The sequence below is a fragment of the Phaenicophaeus curvirostris genome, chromosome 7 (assembly GCF_032191515.1).
Source record: "Phaenicophaeus curvirostris isolate KB17595 chromosome 7, BPBGC_Pcur_1.0, whole genome shotgun sequence".
Lineage (NCBI taxonomy): Eukaryota > Metazoa > Chordata > Aves > Cuculiformes > Cuculidae > Phaenicophaeus > Phaenicophaeus curvirostris.
In genome coordinates this window covers 5,147,788-5,165,813 of record NC_091398.1, presented here as the reverse complement: position 1 = coordinate 5,165,813, position 18,026 = coordinate 5,147,788, and the positions used below count along the sequence as shown (strand labels likewise).

The 18,026-nt window shown below is 44.6% G+C and overlaps 1 protein-coding gene across 6 annotated transcripts in view; it reads left to right on the top strand.

Moving 5' to 3' along the window:
* Positions 1-218: 218 nt before the first annotated feature.
* AGAP1 (ArfGAP with GTPase domain, ankyrin repeat and PH domain 1) overlaps positions 219-18,026 on the top strand; it is a 398,119-nt gene continuing 380,311 nt past the window's right edge. For 5 of the 6 annotated variants that reach the window (XM_069860665.1, XM_069860667.1, XM_069860666.1 and 2 more), the window contains exon 1: positions 219-390. In XM_069860665.1, the coding sequence (XP_069716766.1) occupies positions 228-390 (163 nt within the window). In that variant the 5' untranslated portion in view covers positions 219-227. Of the gene's footprint in view, positions 391-3,050; positions 3,169-18,026 lie in introns of those variants that run through there. The other variant, XM_069860663.1, reaches the window with a different exon arrangement.

Genomic DNA, 18,026 nt, shown 5'->3' with positions numbered 1-18,026 from the left:
CAGGGCCCTTTCCCTCAGATGCACCCCCCCCCCCCCCGTCATGGCGCCTCCCCGCGGCTCGGCGCCGGGACTACATTTCCCGTGGTGCCCCGCGGCGCCGCGCCGGGAGGGGGCGTGTCCGGGCGCGGTAGGGGGGCGTGTCCGGGCGGGCGCGGGGGGCGGGGCGGGGGGGGCGGCGCGCGCTGCCCCGGCGCGGCGCGCTGACAGCCGGGCCGAGGGGCCGCGCCATGAGCTACCAGCAGCAGCTGGCCAACTCGGCTGCCATCCGCGCCGAGATCCAGCGCTTCGAGTCCGTGCACCCCAACATCTACTCCATCTACGAGCTGCTCGAGCGCCTCGACGAGCCGGCGCTGCAGAACCAGATCCGGGAGCACGTCATCGCCATCGAAGGTGGGGGGGGGCGGGGGGGGGGGGGGAGTGTGTGTGAGAGAGAATGAGGGGGGGGGGGCGAGTGTTTGAGCGTGTGTGTGTGAGGGAGTGTGTGTGTGAGAGAGAGAGTGTGTGTGTGTGAGGGAGTGTGAGTGTGTGTGAGTGTTTGTGAGAGAGTGTGTATGAGTGTGAGTGTGTGTGTGAGTGTTTGTGTATGAGAGTGTGAGTGTGTGTGAGTGTGTGTGAGAGTGTGTTTGTGTATGAGAGTGTGTTTGTGTATGAGAGTGTGTGAGAGAGTGTGTATGAGAGTGTGCATGTGAGTGTGTGAGAGAGTGTATGAGAGTGGGTGAGAGAGTGTTTGTGTGTGGGAGTGTGTGTGTGAGTGTGTGTGAGGGTGTTGGTGTGTGAGAGAGAGTGTGTGAGAGTGTGTGTGAGGGAGTGTGTGTGAGAGTGCTTGTGTATGAGAGTGTGTGTGAGAGTGTTTTGTGTATGAGTGTGTGTGTGAGAGAGAGAGTGTGTGAGTGTGTGTGAGAGTGTGTATGAGAGTGTGAGTGTGTGTGAGAGTGTGTATGAGTGTGAGTGTGTGTGTGAGTGTGTGTGAGAGAGTGTGAGTGTATGAGAGTGTGAGTGTGTTGGAGTGTGAGTGTGTGGGAGAGTGTGTGTATGAGAGCGTGTGTATGAGAGTGTTTGTGTATGAGAGTGTGCATGTGAGTGTGTGTGAGAGAGTGTATGAGAGTGGGTGAGAGCGTGTTTGTGTATGAGAGTTTGTGTGAGAGAGACTGAGTGTGTGTGAGTGTGTGAGTGTTTGTGTGTGAGTGTGTGTGAGAGAGAGGGTGTGAGAGTTTGTGTATGAGAGTGTGAGCGTGTGTGTGAGAGTTTGTGTATGAGAGTGTGAGCGTGTGTGTAAGCGTGTGAGAGTGTGTGTGTGGGAGTGAGGGTGTCTCTGTGTAAGTGTGTGTGTAAGCAAGTGTGTGTTTGAGAGTGTGTGAGCAAGTGAGTGTGTGTTTGAGTGTGTGTGAGTGAGTGTAAGCACGTGAGAGTGTGTGTGGGGGGTGTGTCTGTGTGTGGGAGCGAGTGTGAGAGTGTGTGTGTGAGCGAGTGTGTGTTTGAGTGTGTGTGAGTGTAAGCATCTGAGAGTGTGTGTGAGCGAGTGAATGTGGTTTTGAGTGTGTGAGTGTGAGTGTGTGAGCATTTGTGTGAGTGAGTGTAAGCATGTGAGAGTGTGTGTGGGGGGAGTGAGTGTGTCTCTGTGTAAGTGTGTGTGGGAGCGGGTGTGTGTGTGTGAGCATGTGTGTGTTTGAGTGTGTGTCTGTGTGAGCGAGTGAGAGTGTTTATGTGTGTGTGAGTGTGTGTGTGGGAGGGAGAGTGAATGTGTGAGTGTGTGTAGAAGTGAGTGTGTGAGTGTGTGAGAGTGAGTGTGTGTGAGAGTGCTTGTTTGTGGGTGGGGGAAGCGAGTGGGAGTGTGTGTGAGAGAGTGTTTGTGTGTGTTTTTATGAGCCAGTGTGTGCGCAAGTGAGCAAGCGTGCAAGCCAATGTGTGTCTATGTGAGCAAGTATGTGTGTGTGTGAGTGAGAGTGTGTCTGGGGGAGTGAGTGTGTGGGAGCCATTCTGTGCAAGTGTGAGCCAGTGTGTGTGTAAGCGAGTGTGCGAGCCAGTGTGTGTGCATGCTGGTGCATGTATGAGTGTGTGTGTGAGCAAGTATTTGTGTGTGAGTAACTGTAAGCATGTGTGTGTGAGTGACTGTGGGAGTGATTGTGTGAGCCTGTGAGTCAGTGGGTGTGAGCCAGTGTTTGTGTGTGAGCGACTGAGTGTGTGTGTGGGAACGAGCCTGTGAATGTGTGAGCTAGCAAGTGTGTATTTGTAAGCCAGTGTGTGCGCGAGCGAGTGTGTGTGAGAGCAAGTGTGAGCCTGTGAGCAAGTGTGTGTGAGCCAGTGTTTGTGTGGGAGCAACTGTAAGTGAGCGTGTGTCTGTGTGTAAGTGAGTGTGTGTGTCCATGTGTGTGAGCAAGTGTTGGGGGTGAGCATGTGTTTGCGTGTGAATTGAGGTGTGATCAGGTGTGAGCGTGTGTGCGTTGGATGTGTGTGGGTGCGAGTGTGAATGTGAGCTTGTGTGTTTGTGGCACGGGGGGTGTGAATGTGCATGTGAGCGATGCTCGCTGTGCCTGTGGGGGACTCTGCTGGAAAAGGTTTTCCTGGTTTCCATGGGGTTCGTGAGCGAGAGGTTGGACGTCTGGGTCTGCTTTGGAGATGGGGAAACAGGAGGCACCGCTAGATGAAGCGTAGAATGGCTTGGAAAGGAGCTCAAAGCCCATCCAGTTCCAACCTCGATCCCTCCCACGGGATCAGGTTGCTCAAAGCTCCATCCAACCTGGCCTTGGACACCTCCAGGGATGGGGCTGCCACCACTTCTCTGGGCTGCCTGGGCCTCACCGCCCTCACCGTGAAGAATTTCTTCCTAATGTCTAATCTAAATCTTCCCCCTTCCAATTTAAAGCCATTCCTGCTTGTCCTATCACTCCAAGCCCTAGTAAAAAGCCCCTCCCCAGCTTTCCTGGAGCTCCTTTAAGCACTGGAAGCTGCTCTAAGGTTTATTGGAGCCATCTCAACAACCCCAACTCTCAGCCTGTCCTCAGAGCAGAGGATTCCTGAGGGGTCAGCTGTTTTGTGGGTGTTGTGGGAGAGGGTCTGAAGACAAGATGGGAGATAAGAGGCTTCTGAGATCAGACCGATGTGCATCTTTCCCTGGAAAACATGCGGAAACTCTGGAGCTGCTCAGGATGTGCAAAACAAGGAGAACTTGTCAGTACTGGGTATTCTGCAGTTATTTTTCTCAGCTGCCACTGGAGTCAGGAACAGCAAACCATGTTGGCCCAGGAGGTGTGTTTTAAGAAGCAATTCTTGAGTTATTTTGCGTACGAACTTTCTGAGCCTTGTGTTGTTGTGTGCTTTTGCAGTTGAGATACTCTGCTGCTCTTTTGGAAAAGGTTCAGGCTGGCAGAGTGTGATGTAGAGCAGCTGAGAGAGCGAGCTGGTTAAAGCCATCTTGGTTTTTTGGCTTATCTTGTCCTTAAATTATATGTAATAAAAAAGTCCTGCTGGAAAAGCTGCTATTGAGCCGGTTACTTGAAAGGCTGCATTATTCCTCTGACTGTTAAGCACTGCAGCTTGAATAGGGAAGGCATAATGTTTAATGCCATTAACACTTTCGGGGGGGAGGGGGAAGGAAAACCCCTCCAGTGTCTTGTTCAGCCAGTCTCTGAGGCTGGCAGTGCCTGTCGCGCATTAAATCGTGTAGTCGGATGCAGAGGCTTAGCTGGGGACTAAGCATGTGGTAGTTTTGTGGGTATTTGCTGTTCTGTTTGTGACTTTATTGCGATTATGGTGTGTGGTTGTTGGCTTCTTGGAGTCTGTGTTGTTTCCTCCTGCGAGCCCTTCCCCTTTGCTCTCCTCTTTGGCTGAAGAGATGGGAATTGATTAATATGTATTGTGGGAAGGGTATGGCACAAGCACCACTGCTTCTTTACAGTTTTACTCGTGTTTGGATTTCTGCCGGATAGACGATGCCTTCAGCAGAACATTTCTACGAGGTCATTAATACATGTTTATGTGGTATAAATACATTTCTTGAATGTGATGCTTGGGATACGGTGATGCGATGCTCGGGTTATGGTGACATGGCTGAGTTTGTGTTGACGTGGGAGGATGTGCAGCGCTGTAGATGAAGCACTACACGTCGTTATCTTCACAGCGTGTGACTTGCGTTAGTCTTTTCATGTATTATTGGTTTGTGTTACCTAACCTCTAGCTCAGTTCCATTTGTCAATCACGAAGGCTTTAAAACCAAAATAGCCTGCAAGTGTGTTTCAGAAGGAGAGCTGATGAGTAAAGTTTTCATAGACAACTTGCTGGTTAACTTACTTGGGACACTGAGTCATGACACCGGTAGAGCTGATTAATGGAAAAGATTTATCTCAGAAAGTGGGCATTTAATATCGTTGCTGTACTGAGGGTCCTTCAGCTAACCCTGACCAATAAAAATTGCATAAGTTTTGAAAAACAACAACTCCCTCCTTTAGAGTACAGCTCCACTGGGTTGTATATTTGATAAACCTCTTGTAATTAAGCAGTTATCATTGATATTGACTTTCAAACCGCTGTGGTAGTGCCTGCAGGAAGGGCTTAGAAATAATTGTTTGTTTTGTTGTTGCTGCAGTCTTAGAAATCTTTACTGAGCTGCAGTCCCGAGTGTTACAATGATGCTCCCTAAATATCATGATAGCTGAGGTGCCTGGCTTTTTCACCGGCAGTGAGGAATCGTGGTGTGGCTGCAGTGACAAAATACTGAGTAACTCTTTGCTGAAATAGTTCCTTCCCAGAAGGAGAATTACAACTCACTAGTTCAAGCTGATTTAAACTGTAACTCTGACCAACATAGGCTCCTTGAACAGCTTCAGTAATGCTTTCCTGCCCAGGAGAGGTTTGATGGATCTGGAAGAGAACACAGTTGAAGTCAAAAGCAACGTGAGACTTCTCTCAGTGAAGCAGAGATGCTGTTACTCATTCTCAGAAATTGTTTTTCAATACAGAGTGGGACTGTCTGGCTAGCACCTGGGGTTTTATGGCAATGTAAACCCACTTATTAGGTTTTGAGTTCTGTTGTAGGAGCATCCGGACACGCTCGCTGGACCAATTATTGTTGAAATGTGAAATTAGAACTGGCCTTTCAGCTGCAGGAGTTCTGGATGTTCAAGTACACGAGTTGTATCTAAACCCAAGGAGGCAACTGCTAATTTGATAGGAATGGTTGGACTCGATCCCGTGGGTCTCTTCCAACCTGGTTATTCTATGATTCTAAACATTGCTAAATTGGGTCCTAAATTGATATGTGGATATTAATTGCATGGAGATTTGTTTCCTTATTCGTTCCAAGTAGCTGTGATGCTGGGTAAAACAGTCCTATGTGATTTAGTTCATTGGGGTTTTTTTTCTTACTGGATAAAAATGCTAAGAATTGGATACTTTCAGGTTCTTGCATTTCAGAGTTGCAAAATCAAGCTTAAAAGCACTCAGCTGTGTTCTCTCTTCTTTGTGTGAAGTTCATACTAAGTAGCCAAACCATTCCAGCTGCCCTTACTTAGAATATTAGCTGCAGTAAAAAATGTCTCCACCTGTTCTGTATCCACAAGCTGAGTTCTACTGGTAGACGCATCGGTGCTTCATCAGCATTAAACAGTTCTTACATTGCTGAGTGATTAGGAACGGCTAGAGGAAAACATGAATTGACTTCAGCAGTCTTTAAACTGCTTGAAGTACCGTGGGGTTTCAGGATGTGATGATCTGGAGGTGTGGGTGTGGATATGGAAGTGTCGGTAAGAGCTGGATATGTCAGTCCCAGTTTCTATCATCCAGCCTCAGACTAGCGTTCCGTTGCTGTAAAACTTCAGGAATGATGCAAACCCAAGGAAAGACGGTGAAAAATTAATTCGTAATCCTTCGTGAAAGGGTTTTAAAGCAATTCAACAATGCCGGTGTCATCTTGGCTGATAGTCTGTAAAAGCACTTTTGCTGATACGCTGATGACTAACAGATGCTAATGCAGCAAGTGTTGAATGTCTGAAGGGGCTTGATATCTTTTTAGGCAGTGGTGAACCCATCAGAACAGGGCCTGCTTTACTGAGGGGTTCGAGCAGGATTTCCAAACTGAGGAATAGCTTGAATCCTCTCAGAGTAAAACAGAGCCGTAATGATGAGGGTTAAGATAGCTGCCTCAACGTGCCTTGTGAGTAATTGGAAGGTGTTCCCTGTAGTCTGTGCAGGTTTGTTAGATGTCCCCTCTCTAAATGAACAAGAAGTTCTGATTTTATTTATTAATCTAAAGGGAAGTTGTTGTTTTAATTCTTATGGATGCTGTGCCAGGCATTATTCAGTTAGGAATTTCTGTGTTTCAGTGCAGTTTGTAACTTCTATTCTAATTTTTCTATTAAAAAAATTGAGGAGTGTGTTATGAATGCCAGATTGATTTGAAATAATCATTTTCAGGTGTGTAATAATGTAAGTCTTGGAGAAAATCGGCTCTGTACTCTTGTAAACTACTTGTTCAGGGCAGTGCAAAGATCCTCATGAACTGGGGGAGAGGGTGGGTGGGGAAAAAATGGTAGGAGGTGTAAGCTTTGCTTTATTTTTTTTTTCTTTAAAGGCTTCTAAAAATACTGTTTGTTGACAAAGTAATTTAGGGTGGAGTTAAAACTCCTGAGGTGCATCTGCATTAGAGGCATCTGTCATCAGCTGCTGTGGATCTCCCCTTTGGTGGGTTAGCTGTTGTGGCCAGTCTGTTCTTGGAGCCCTCTGACTTTCTAACTCCTTAAATGCTGGTATCGAGTTTGTTGGGGGGCAGTGCTACTCTGGGACTGTCTTGTAGAAGAAGTTATGCTCAATTTTGGCACTGAGGTAATAATAGTAGCTTAATGCTTCTGTTGCTTTTGGAATCTGAGAGAACCGAGTTGAAAAAATGAATAAACTGTAAAAGCTTTGCTTTCTCTTGGGAAATGCAGCTGTTTTTCCTGCGGCACATACCTGTTCTCTCGTACTTGATGATAGAAGAACGACAGGCACATCCATGCTCGGTCTTCTTGGGTTTCCTATTATGGAAGGGGTATCTTTATTAATTGAGAATAGGGGACTTGCCAGCTCAGTGATAAGGAGTGGGTGAATCACTGCTGTGTAGTAGCCTGCTTTTAATGTTGTGAGCCTTCCTGCAGTGTGCAGATACCTTGTGACAAGGAGCAAAACCTGATTGTACTGCAAGCGTCGGCAAAGGTTTATGTTGAGCTGCACGATGATAGTGGCTTTGAAAATGATGTGAATAGCAGTCACTGCTCTAACTTGGCCAGTTTGTTGGAACAGGCTTGGGAGATCCAGCATATGGTGATCTCCATGCAAGTAAATAATTAAGTCAGGCTCTTGCGGAGAGGAATCTGGGTTTACGTTGTGTTATTTATATTAAGCAAAAGAATTATGGTATAGTTCAGCTATTTACACATAAATAAACAAAGCTGAGCAAACCAAGTATTTCATTAGACAACTGCGTCTCGAGGCCTTAATAGCAGCCACCCTGCTCCAGCCTTTGTTGTTCTGTCTGTTTGGGCTGCGGATCAAACTGTATGGCTTGCAGTGATACAACTATTCTGCAAACCTACCAGGATATTATTAAAATCGGTTTTCTTGGAAGCTGAAAGATCTAAAAGTGGGTTGGGAGACTGGTTATTGCATCTCTGCTTGTAAAGCGAGCTTTGTTTTGCTTTTCAGGTCTGCAGAGTAAATAACATAAAATGTTGTAGTTTGACAGACCGAGGGAGTCTTGGGCTGAATTTTCCTTTGAGAGTAACTCTTCAAGACAGTGCCCGGGGAGCAGTTTCACAACATGGCCCTCTTGTTTCGGGTTTGTGGGAGAGAGGGCAACAACAGAGCGTGCTGGGAATGTGCTGCTGTTATTGTTCTGGGGGCTTACGTTCACGTGATTCGGTTGGACGCAGGGACTCTGAACACATGATCTCTATCTGTGCATAAGCGCGTCTAGGTAAACTCTGAGCTTGCACATACACAGCAAGCGCTGGCTTGGGCAGTGATCCCTGTCTGTGAGAGCAGTGCAGGATGTTTGGGACAAGCCTCTTAATGCCTTTTTCTGTGTGTGCTGAGCTGTGGGTCAGCCCAGCTCAGAACAGTGTTTCCCTGCTGCAGTTCTGCAGACCTTCAGTGTGAACAGGCTGGTGAAACGCAGGACATCTCTTATAGTTTCCGTATCTAGATGGAGAGACGTTTCTTTTTCATGTGGAAGGTACCTTCACCAGATGAGTAACCAAGGAAATTCAAATGCTTGTTCTTAACTTCGCCTGCATGGTAAACTAAAAGTTAGATTTGAAAGTTGTGTCTTAACTTACTGGACTGACTTGTTCAGGGTCAAAGTGACTGTGTTCTCTGGCTTTAAGTTATGTGCTTTGTTGCTGTTCTCAGCAAAAGCTGCGTGATTAATTATCAGATGTGTTGGAGTGAGTGCATAGATGTTACAAGTCGAGAGGAAAGCCTTAAACTGTTAACTTTTGAGAAAAACTGTTTTTACCAAGGCAGAGAAGACATGCTGTGAGTCAACTGATGTTGTTGGAACAAATGTGTGGTGAGGCTTTAGGTTTTTCGGGGTGTGTGCCAGGCTTCTCCCACCGTTTGCTTTGGGGGATTAGCTTAAAGCAGCATGCAGTAAGGCTGAAACAAGAGCTCATGCTGCTGTGTATACAGATGGCTGGCTTTATTTCTGTTTAAATTGGCGAGCAAGTCTTTTACTCCCTAAGAAGAGGGGGGCACTCGGCTGTGCAGCCGACTGGACGTTGGATTCTCTTTGGTTGATCTCAGGCACTTGGGAAAGGAAATGCACCTTGTCCCATTGGTTGCTGTGTTTTTATGTTCTGCATCATATTTTGTGAAGGCCAAATTGGCAATTGCAACTTCTTAAAGGTGACAGAGATGTGCAAGTTAAATGCCTTGATAAGGTTTCTATTCTAATAAGATATACTGTCCTTGAAGTATTAATAGTCTTAATGTTAACTTTACCACCTGAGGAGGTGTCTTGAGGGTGTCTGCCCGTGGCAGGAGTGTTGGAGCTGGATGAGCTTTAAGGTCCCTTCCAGCTCAAACCATTCTATGATTCTATGAACAAAATGGTTTGGGTCTTGGATGATGTGCTGAAAATAGATGGTAATCCCACATTAATCTCATTAATCGCAAATATTAAGGGATGCACTTACAAAAGTACTGTAGTCTGATAGTTATAAGTGAAATTCACCCCCCTTCTTTTTTGTTTTGGAGAATGACAGAGATTGGGAATAGTGCCAAATAGATGAAGTTTTCCCCAGGCCTCAGGAATACTCCATTCTCGGCTGCACAGCAGCCGGAATTTGGTTTTGTCCTCACCAATGTGCGAGGTAAATGGCAGTGTTGATATTTTTGGCAAATCTTTGAAGAAAAGGTAATACAAGCTCCAAACATATGAGTCGCTGAAATGGAGAACTTGGTTGCATCTCACCTGTGTGATGTTCTGCTGGCAGTGGATTTCAAACAGCCGTTTCTAAAATTGTTAGGTTTTGTTACGGGCATTCTTTCTGACCTGTGTGCACATGGCTTTACATCATTTGTGGAAAACATCTACAATAATCACCAAGTGATCTGCAGTGGATAAAGCTTCCCTAGTCTGAGAAAGTGTTGTATTAAACATTTTTTGTAATCCTGGCCTGTGCGAGAGTAAAAGATTTGCCTTCTGTGATACTAGTTGTCCTTGGCTGCCTTCAAGTGCTGCTTGTGCTTCGTGTCGACTATCTGGAGAGCGCTGTGGCTGAACGTCTCCTTTATCTTCTTGCATGTCCTTGTACCATGAGATAATTGAGCAAAAGCAGTGCCAGATGTGGACAAGTTGTGAAACGCTGTTGATATTTTATTTCAAGACTTCTGGGAATTCTGTATCGTCAGGTCTTAAATAAGGTTTGATGGATGTTGTCTCTCCATGGAAAGGGATGTATGGATGGAGCCCACGGTGAGGGTGAGTGGGTGCTGCGAGGGCTCGAGCCAGGAGGACAGAGAGCGAAGATCCCAAATGGCAGGGCACAGGCTTGGAGGGGGAGGCTCAGACCAATTTGGTTTGAGGATGGTTCTGGGAGCCACCCCTGAGCCTGGGAATGGTGGTGTGATGAGTTGTGCCCATTCATGGGCAGAAGAGCAGCTTGGCCTGAGTGCCTGGGTCCCTGTTGCTATGCCTGGTGTGGTGGGGTGTGTTTTGGGAGCTGTTCTAATGTGTGGGTTGTTTTTAAATATAAATACCTACTCAGCACTGATGAGGTCACTTTTGGGGTACTCGGTCCAGTTCTGGGCTCCCCAGGAGATGAAAGCATAGAGGAGAGAGTCAAAAAAAGAGAAAGAGCTAACTTGCGCTCCGTAGTTATTGGGCATTTCACTTCGTGTTATACTTAGCGCTCTGCTAGCAGCGCTTTTGTTCCTCCCTTTTGGGATTTAAGTGGTTGGTATTGAACCCCGTGTTCAGTTTTGAGCCCCTCAGTACAAGAAAGATACTGAGCTAATGGAGCGATGAGGCTAGTGAAGGGTCTGGAGAACAAGTCTTAGTAGAAGTGTCTGAGGGAACTGGGATTGTTTAGCCTGGAGAAGATGAGGCTGAGGGGCAACCTTAATGCTCCCTACAATTACGTGCAAAGAGGTTGCAGTGAGGCGGGTGCTGGTTTTAAGTAGCAAGTGATAGGATGAGAGGGAATGGCCTTAAGTTCTGACATGGGAGGTTTAGATTGGTTATTAGGAGATATTTCTTTACTGAAAGAGCGGTGAAGCATTGGAACAGGCTGCCTATGGAAGTGATGGAGTCCCTGTTCCTGGAGGTGTTCAAAAAACATGTACATGTGACGCTCTGGGACATAATTTAAGTAGGAATGTTGGTATTGTCTTAATGGTTGGACTTGAGGGTCTTAGGTCTTTTCCAACCTTAATGATGCCATGATTGTATGATTCTCATTGCTGTCTTAGAAGATTAAGCATTTAAATGCAGTGAGAAGATACAGTTCAACTACAGTTATGAAATACTTGCCAGTGGATAGTGGGCGGTGAACAGCTTTTGGCATGGTGAAGGTAACTCTTAAAAGGATTCCATAAAACCAGGAAAGCTTTAATTCTATTCTGTCTATGTGGAAAGACTTTTCGACTACTTCTCAGTCTTCTGGGCAGAATTTTTAATCTGAAGTTGTTTGCAATGAATTCATACTTCTGTTGTCACTGTGATAAGGAAATAAATGCTGCCTGAATCTTGTGCCTGCTGTTAGAAATAAGGTAGTGATGCCACCTCACTTGGATGTATTTGCATACCGGGGATCTGTCACTTAGAAAATGTGGTTTAAGTTTCTCATTCCCAAGTGGGAAAAGAGGGGTCATCGAGTTCCCTTGTTGGTATTGGTAGCAAGTCCATTGTGGGCAGGTGGTGATTCCAAAGCCCTCTGGAAGCATTTGGTAACTTGTTTTATTATTATTTTATTTTTTTTAAGTGGATGGAAGAAGATGTGTTTAATACATCTTCTCCCAAGTGACAAGGGACAGGGCAAGAGGGAATGGCCTCAAGCTCCGCCAGGGGAGGTTCAGGCTCAACATAAGGAAAAAAGTTCTTCACGGAAAGGGTCATTAGGCAATGGAACGGTCTGCCCAGGGAGGTGGTTGACTTGCCTTCCCTGGAGGTGTTTAAGATGCGGATGGATGAGGTACTGAGGGGCATGGTTTAGAGATTGGTGGGAATGGTTGCACTCGATGATCCAGTGGGTCTCTTCCAACCTGGTGGTTCTATGATTCTATGATTAATCAGTGTGTGCAGATTCAACCTCCTTAATGCCATTTCAGGATCCTGACTAAGGATGGGTTTGGAGCCAGGGGTGGCACAGATGAAAGGATGTGGTGATGGCAATGCACTTTCAACCCCATGAATCACTTGTCCTTTCATTTTTCTTTTCTTGCTGCAATAAGGAAGCTTCAGTTCACCACTTAAGGAAGCAAGTGCTAAAAATACAGGGTTGATGCGTATGATGTGGCATTTCAGTGTCTTGTTCAGCACCTTTGTTTACATGGTTGGATAATGAGTGTAAACCTAATGGTCAGACAGCTCTTTTGTGTGGTGATTTCCCGTTCTGTACTTAACAAAAATGCAGACAAGTAAAGTGACTCAGTACTACTGGAATTGCATCTGTAGCTTTTGGCTGTATTGCTTTGTATTTGTATTTATGGATGAGAAGCTTCAAAAATGAATTTTCACTCTTTTTGCATCATTTTGATGGGATTGAAGGATTAAACCAAATTGATGTTCAACGCAATTTATCTTGAAACTTGCACTAAAATTCACTTTGTGTTGAACTTGATAGTGCTCTTATTTTCTCTTAAACTGAAGCTGCAGATGAAGTTCTTTCTGTTAGTAATTTTTCTACCAGTTGATAGTACTTTGCAACTATATTTTTCAGTAACATAACCAGAAGGACACAGCAGGATGGTCACTGCTGGAGATTTTGTAGCACCCTGTGACTGACTGTGGCTGCTTTTTTAAACAGGTACAGTGTACAAGTCCCGGTATGGGAGGTACTCCAGCCCTCTCATCAGCTTTGTAGCTCTCATCTGGACCCGTTCCAACAGTTCCGTCTCCTTCTTACATTGAGGATTCCAGAACAGGGCACGGTACTCCAGATGAGGTTATGAAACATTCTAGACTATGTTTTCTCTTAAAGTAAAGCTGCAGATGAAGTTTTTCCTGTTAGGAATTGTTTTAATTTTTGGCTTATACCACTATACTTGTAACTCTGATTTTCAGTCCTGTATTCTTATATTTGGATATGGCTCTGCGTAGTCACTAATGGGCACACAGCATCCTATTGGCTGTTGTAGCTGCTGTTGGAGGGACCTGATGAAACAGGTGTCAGATTCTGGAGAAGAAGCTGGGCTGTGTATCTCTCATTTGAATAACTTCACTGTTTAGCACAAGAACTGGAATGATAGCTTGGAAAATCTTAATAGATATAGGCACTTGGTAGTGCGAATTCTGATAAAGCAGTTGCAATTAATAACAAAATGGTCTTTGCTTTCTCTGTTTCTGGCTGGAAGGTGTTAGTGTTATACTGCCCAGGGTATAAGTGGCAACTATCAAAACTAATAAACAATGACAGTGAAGGGAGACAATGTTCCCTTGCTTTCATGAGCATAAAATCAATAATGGTAGTAGAATTTAAAAATGCTTTTGTACTAAAGCTTTGTTAGTATTTTCAATATACCCTGAAATCTTAATAGGATTATTTTCTTTTTTGGTGCTGTGAACGAAGCTGAATAATAGTTTTTCTTCAAAATATGTTGCTCTGAGAGCATTTGTTTTAGATTGCTGTTTGAGCTTGGGAGTGAAGGAATTTGGGGGAGTCTCTGGGTGAACTCCTATCCTTCTATGCAGGATAGTGACAGGCAGCTGCTTTGCATTGCATGGCACTGTAAAAACTGACAGTGCTACTGGTACACTCTGAATATGAAAACAGTCTATAACTGCAGCCTGAGTGCTCGTGGGACTTCCCAATAGTCGTTAATCACTTCTTTACAGCAATTCTGTTACTGGAACGTGAATCTGCAAGTTCGCCCTTGGAGCTGAGTTAATGAAAGTAGGAAGGAATAGAAACAGGCTGTGGAAAACTCTTCCTCTACCCTGTGGCAACTTGTCTATTTAGTCCTGTTTTATTGCTTTTCTCATGCAAAATAGGATTCTAATTGTAGCGTCCATTAATTAAGCTTCAAAAATACTTCACCGCTATGAGATTGCAGCATCAAGATGTATAACAGTGCGTTAGTTTATGGGTGGAGGGATCTCACTATTATCTGGAAGTATTACATTTGTGTAGGGTGGGGCTGACCGAAAGGGCACAACTTGCTCAAGGCAGGAGATGTGCCGAGTACGCCGCTGCAGAGCCTCTGCGAGGATGTGACGTGTGTTCATCTGCTGGGTAACAGCACCAGCCGGGGCAGATCCACAAATGTTTACAGCAGATGCTGCCTCGATAGCTGCTTAATGCACTGTAAGGCTGGCATTTTAGCTGAAGTCAGGAGAGCTATGCAACTTAAAAAGACAGTACTTCTGCGGGAATATTTGGCTTACTGGAATGTCTTACTTCCAGCATAATAGAGGGAATTAAGTTCAAGGGTTGCTGGATTGATTTATGATGCTAATTGATGTGGTGGTTGATGCGAACTGCACATACTAATTGCTCACTTGCTAATCCTCTCCAAATTATCTGACAAAAGCTTTTAAAATGGAGCATGACGTGTTTGGTAAAACTGGTCTGCATACAAACATAAACAATTGGGGGCCCTGTTTAGTTTGGAAATGCTTCATCCAAGCACTGGTCCTTTTTAGTCATTGTTAACCTAGTCTTGTCGTTGGTCTTCATGGTGTTTAAACAACCTGTAGAAAATACTTCTCTAGAGCATATTTTACTCTTTCCTCAACTAGATCACTACTGTTATCCATGTGGTAAGGGTAGAATATGTACAAGAGGTGACTGTGCTGTTTTAGGCTAGGAAAGGCATGATGTGCTGCTTGACTTGGTGTCTATGCCTTCCTGCCAGTCCATGTAGCACAAACTGCAGTGGGTAACACGAAGGAATAAACGCGGGGGTAATTTGTGCAGTGTTAATCTAATGAGGTGGTTGGCTCTCTCCAGTTCTGGTAAAGGAGATGGGTACCAAGTGGTTTATTTACTGGGAAAACCAGACAACTCTAACGTAAACTGGAATGCTGAGTGGATGGGGAGAAATCATAATGTTAGATTACAGAATCGTAGAATTCTGGGTTGGTTTGAGTTGAACCTCAAAGGTCATCCAGTTCCAGCCCCCTTGTCTTGGGCAGGGACACTTCCTACTGGATCAGGTTTCTCAAAGCCCCCTCCAACCTGGCCTTGGACCCTCCAGGAATGGGGCAGCCACGACTTCTCTGGGCAGTCTGGACCAGTGTCTCAATGATGCAGGAATATAAAAAGATTACCTTCATCCTCACTTAAATAAGGAAAGAGTTGTTTGAGGAGAAGCGAGTAACAGCTGATCCTTCAATTCTGAGAGCAGTAAAGGCTGTGGTCTGTGTGTATGGGGTAGCTGGGCAGAATCTCATCTGGAGCTGCAGGTCTGGCAGTTCAGGTGCGTTACAGTGAAATAAAAATATCTTCATGTATTGAATTAAAGTTCCTGGCAGATGAGCGTTTGTCAAAATGCACATGTATTACCTTGGTGTTAATATTCCAAGATGATTTGGACACTTAGAGTATGGAGTTTTCTAATTGCAGGCTTGTTGTGGGAGCAAGTCGGTAAGCACTGAAAGGAGACTGCAGATAGCTGAAAGGAATTAATCAGTTTAGAAGGGAAAAGAAGTGTATTCCAGTAGTGAAGTGTGACTGTAATTTGAACATAGACCTGCAACAGCAAGAGGTGAAATACCTCAGAGACCTAAAATGCGCAAGTATGTCTGTAAAGGGATTGTTTGATGTTAGCAAATGACATGCTGTTAAAATTAAAGTTCAAATGTATGTCTCTTTATTTGTTAACAAGGCCAGTTTGGTAGCTTTTAAAGAGAGCTCTAGTAGATAAACGGGGAAAAACCAATCTTGCCAGAATTTCTGAAGAGCAAGGTAGCTTATTGGCCTTGTTTCAGCTTTTTTTTTGTAACTGATATGTAAATAAGGTAGTTTGCTTAGGCTGAGCCAGCTGCCTGCTATAAACCTGAATACAAATATTATCTTCTTGGAAGATAGTGACACCAAAGGGAGGCATTGTGGAAGTTGTCTGGTAGCCTTTAATTTCAGTGAGAGGTGCTATCAGATGAACTCTGGTTATGCCCAACGCTGATATGTTTCTCCTGGGTTATCTGGTGTTCTGCAGCCATTCCTCTGTATCATTTGTGATCTTTTTCTACTCGGCAGATGGGAATATTGGAACGTGGTGTTATTTGATATAAACTGTCCAGCGATCACACAGCAGATAAATCAAATACTGATAAATAGGTCAAATTACAAATGGAGTTACATATTTTTAAAACTAGATCAGTGATTCTGTAATTAAAAACCTGACCTGCCACAAAGAGGTATGAACATAGCTGTATAAATTTGTGTTCTTCCTGACTTGTATATTTTTGTTTAGTTGTATTTAATACTACTCAGTATAACTCTGCTCCAGATGCTGTTGTACTTGGAGTGATAGATCAGAGGTGCTCAATCAATCAGTTTGCTCCACAGGTTACTTAAAAAGATTTGGAGGCAGCATAAAAAAAAGCAGCACTAATTGTGTGAGTGTTATAGTGTGTCAGGAAAAGCAGTGCCTTGAAAAGCCACTTCTATCGTGTTACCTACATGTTGGTTGTAAATGCGGCACTCTGTGTGTGGATGTTGGAGCAGGGATGCAACTGTTGAGCTTGGATGCAAATGTTGATGCTAATGCTGAGGGCTGGGTTCAAGACGGGCAGTCCGGGTCGGCGTTCCATGCTGTCAGTGTTGCGAACACTGAACTAGACTGATGCCACCTCACTATGTGGAAAAGGTACTGTAGTTTCAAATGTGATGAATTTAGAGGTACATTTTAATGCAAATTCTCCAACAGTTTTGGTTTTGTTTTTCTGGTAGAACAGTAACACAAAATGAGCTCTGTCTGTTCCCTCAGTATCGGTCTCATTGACCTCTTCCCTTTTTAATCAAGTCGATACTTAGCTATGAACAGCCTTTTTATGTCATCAGGGAGAGGAGGTATTTACTGACCTCAGGGGTACATAATCCCCAGGCAGTGATTAAGATAGGTTTTACTGGGGACTGTGTGGAGAAAACTACAGGATGCCAGGAAAAGCCGCTACTGTCTGGTGACACTTGGTCTGATTGGGTTGATTTGTTCTTGCCGTGCTTGTGTTCTTGGTGAAGATCACGGCTGGATTGGGTAGAATGGATATCTATAAGCTGAACAGGCACTGGTTGAAAAATTCAAGTATGAAAACTAAGATCAAGAAGAGTGTAGTGGGCTTAAACTTGAAGATAATTAATTTAAATTTCCTTAAAGCTTTGGGAAAGGAGCAAAGACAGTAACATGGAATCATGCAATAGTTTGGGTTGGAAGGGACCATAAAAATCATCCAGTTCCAACCCACCTGCCATGGGGAGAGACACCTCCATATGGACCAGGTTGCTCAAGGCCTTGTCCAACTTGACCCTCAACACCTCCAGGGATGGGACGGCCACTGCTTCTCTGGGCAACCTATGCCAGTGCCTTACCAGCCTCATAGGAAAATGTTTCTACCTAAGATCTGCTCTAAATTTCCCCTCCTTCAGCTTAAAACTGTTCTCCCTTGTCAAGTAGTAGTCAAGTAGTACCACCCTGTGCAGATTCAACTTATAGTTGAATAGTTAAGTCCTTTGTCTAATTATATTATCATATTTTAAAGCAGAACATTAAATTTGAGTCTTAGAAGTTGGTCCAATAAGTGTCTGGAAAATGTTGAACCGGTGATAGTGGCTTGTTTGTTGGCATCCATAGTGGGGTTTGTGTCCTGGATGCTGTGGCCAAGCTATTCCATAAGCACCTCTTCCTTCCCTGAGAGTCCGTTCTGTTCATACTGCTGGTCCCAAAGCTAGAACCAGTTGCTAAAATAGTTTCTATATGGAAATGATTGTTTACAGCACAAAAAAAAAATAAGTGTAGACAAGTGGGATTTGAATACATGGGAGTTATGTATGAAAAAACTATGTTAGGCTTCATCTTCTCCTTGGGAAGGTGGGCAAGTAGAAACTCAGTGCTGGTGAAAGATGTGAGATGCAAAGTCATCATTTGGGGAGGACTTGTGCGATTTACTTTTTGACCATCACAGCTTGGAAGTAAGTAATTTGGGAGAGACTTTGGGAGAGTTCTGAAAGCTTCTGGATTACTGCTTTCATCTCCTGACTTCATGCAGGGCTTTGATGCTGGAGCCGGCTCTGCCTCTGGTCTGCACAAGCACCAACTTTAAGACTAGGTTCTGTATTTAGACGTTTATAAATATGTGTCATAATGAGCATCTAATTTAAAAGCAAAGATTGCTAACT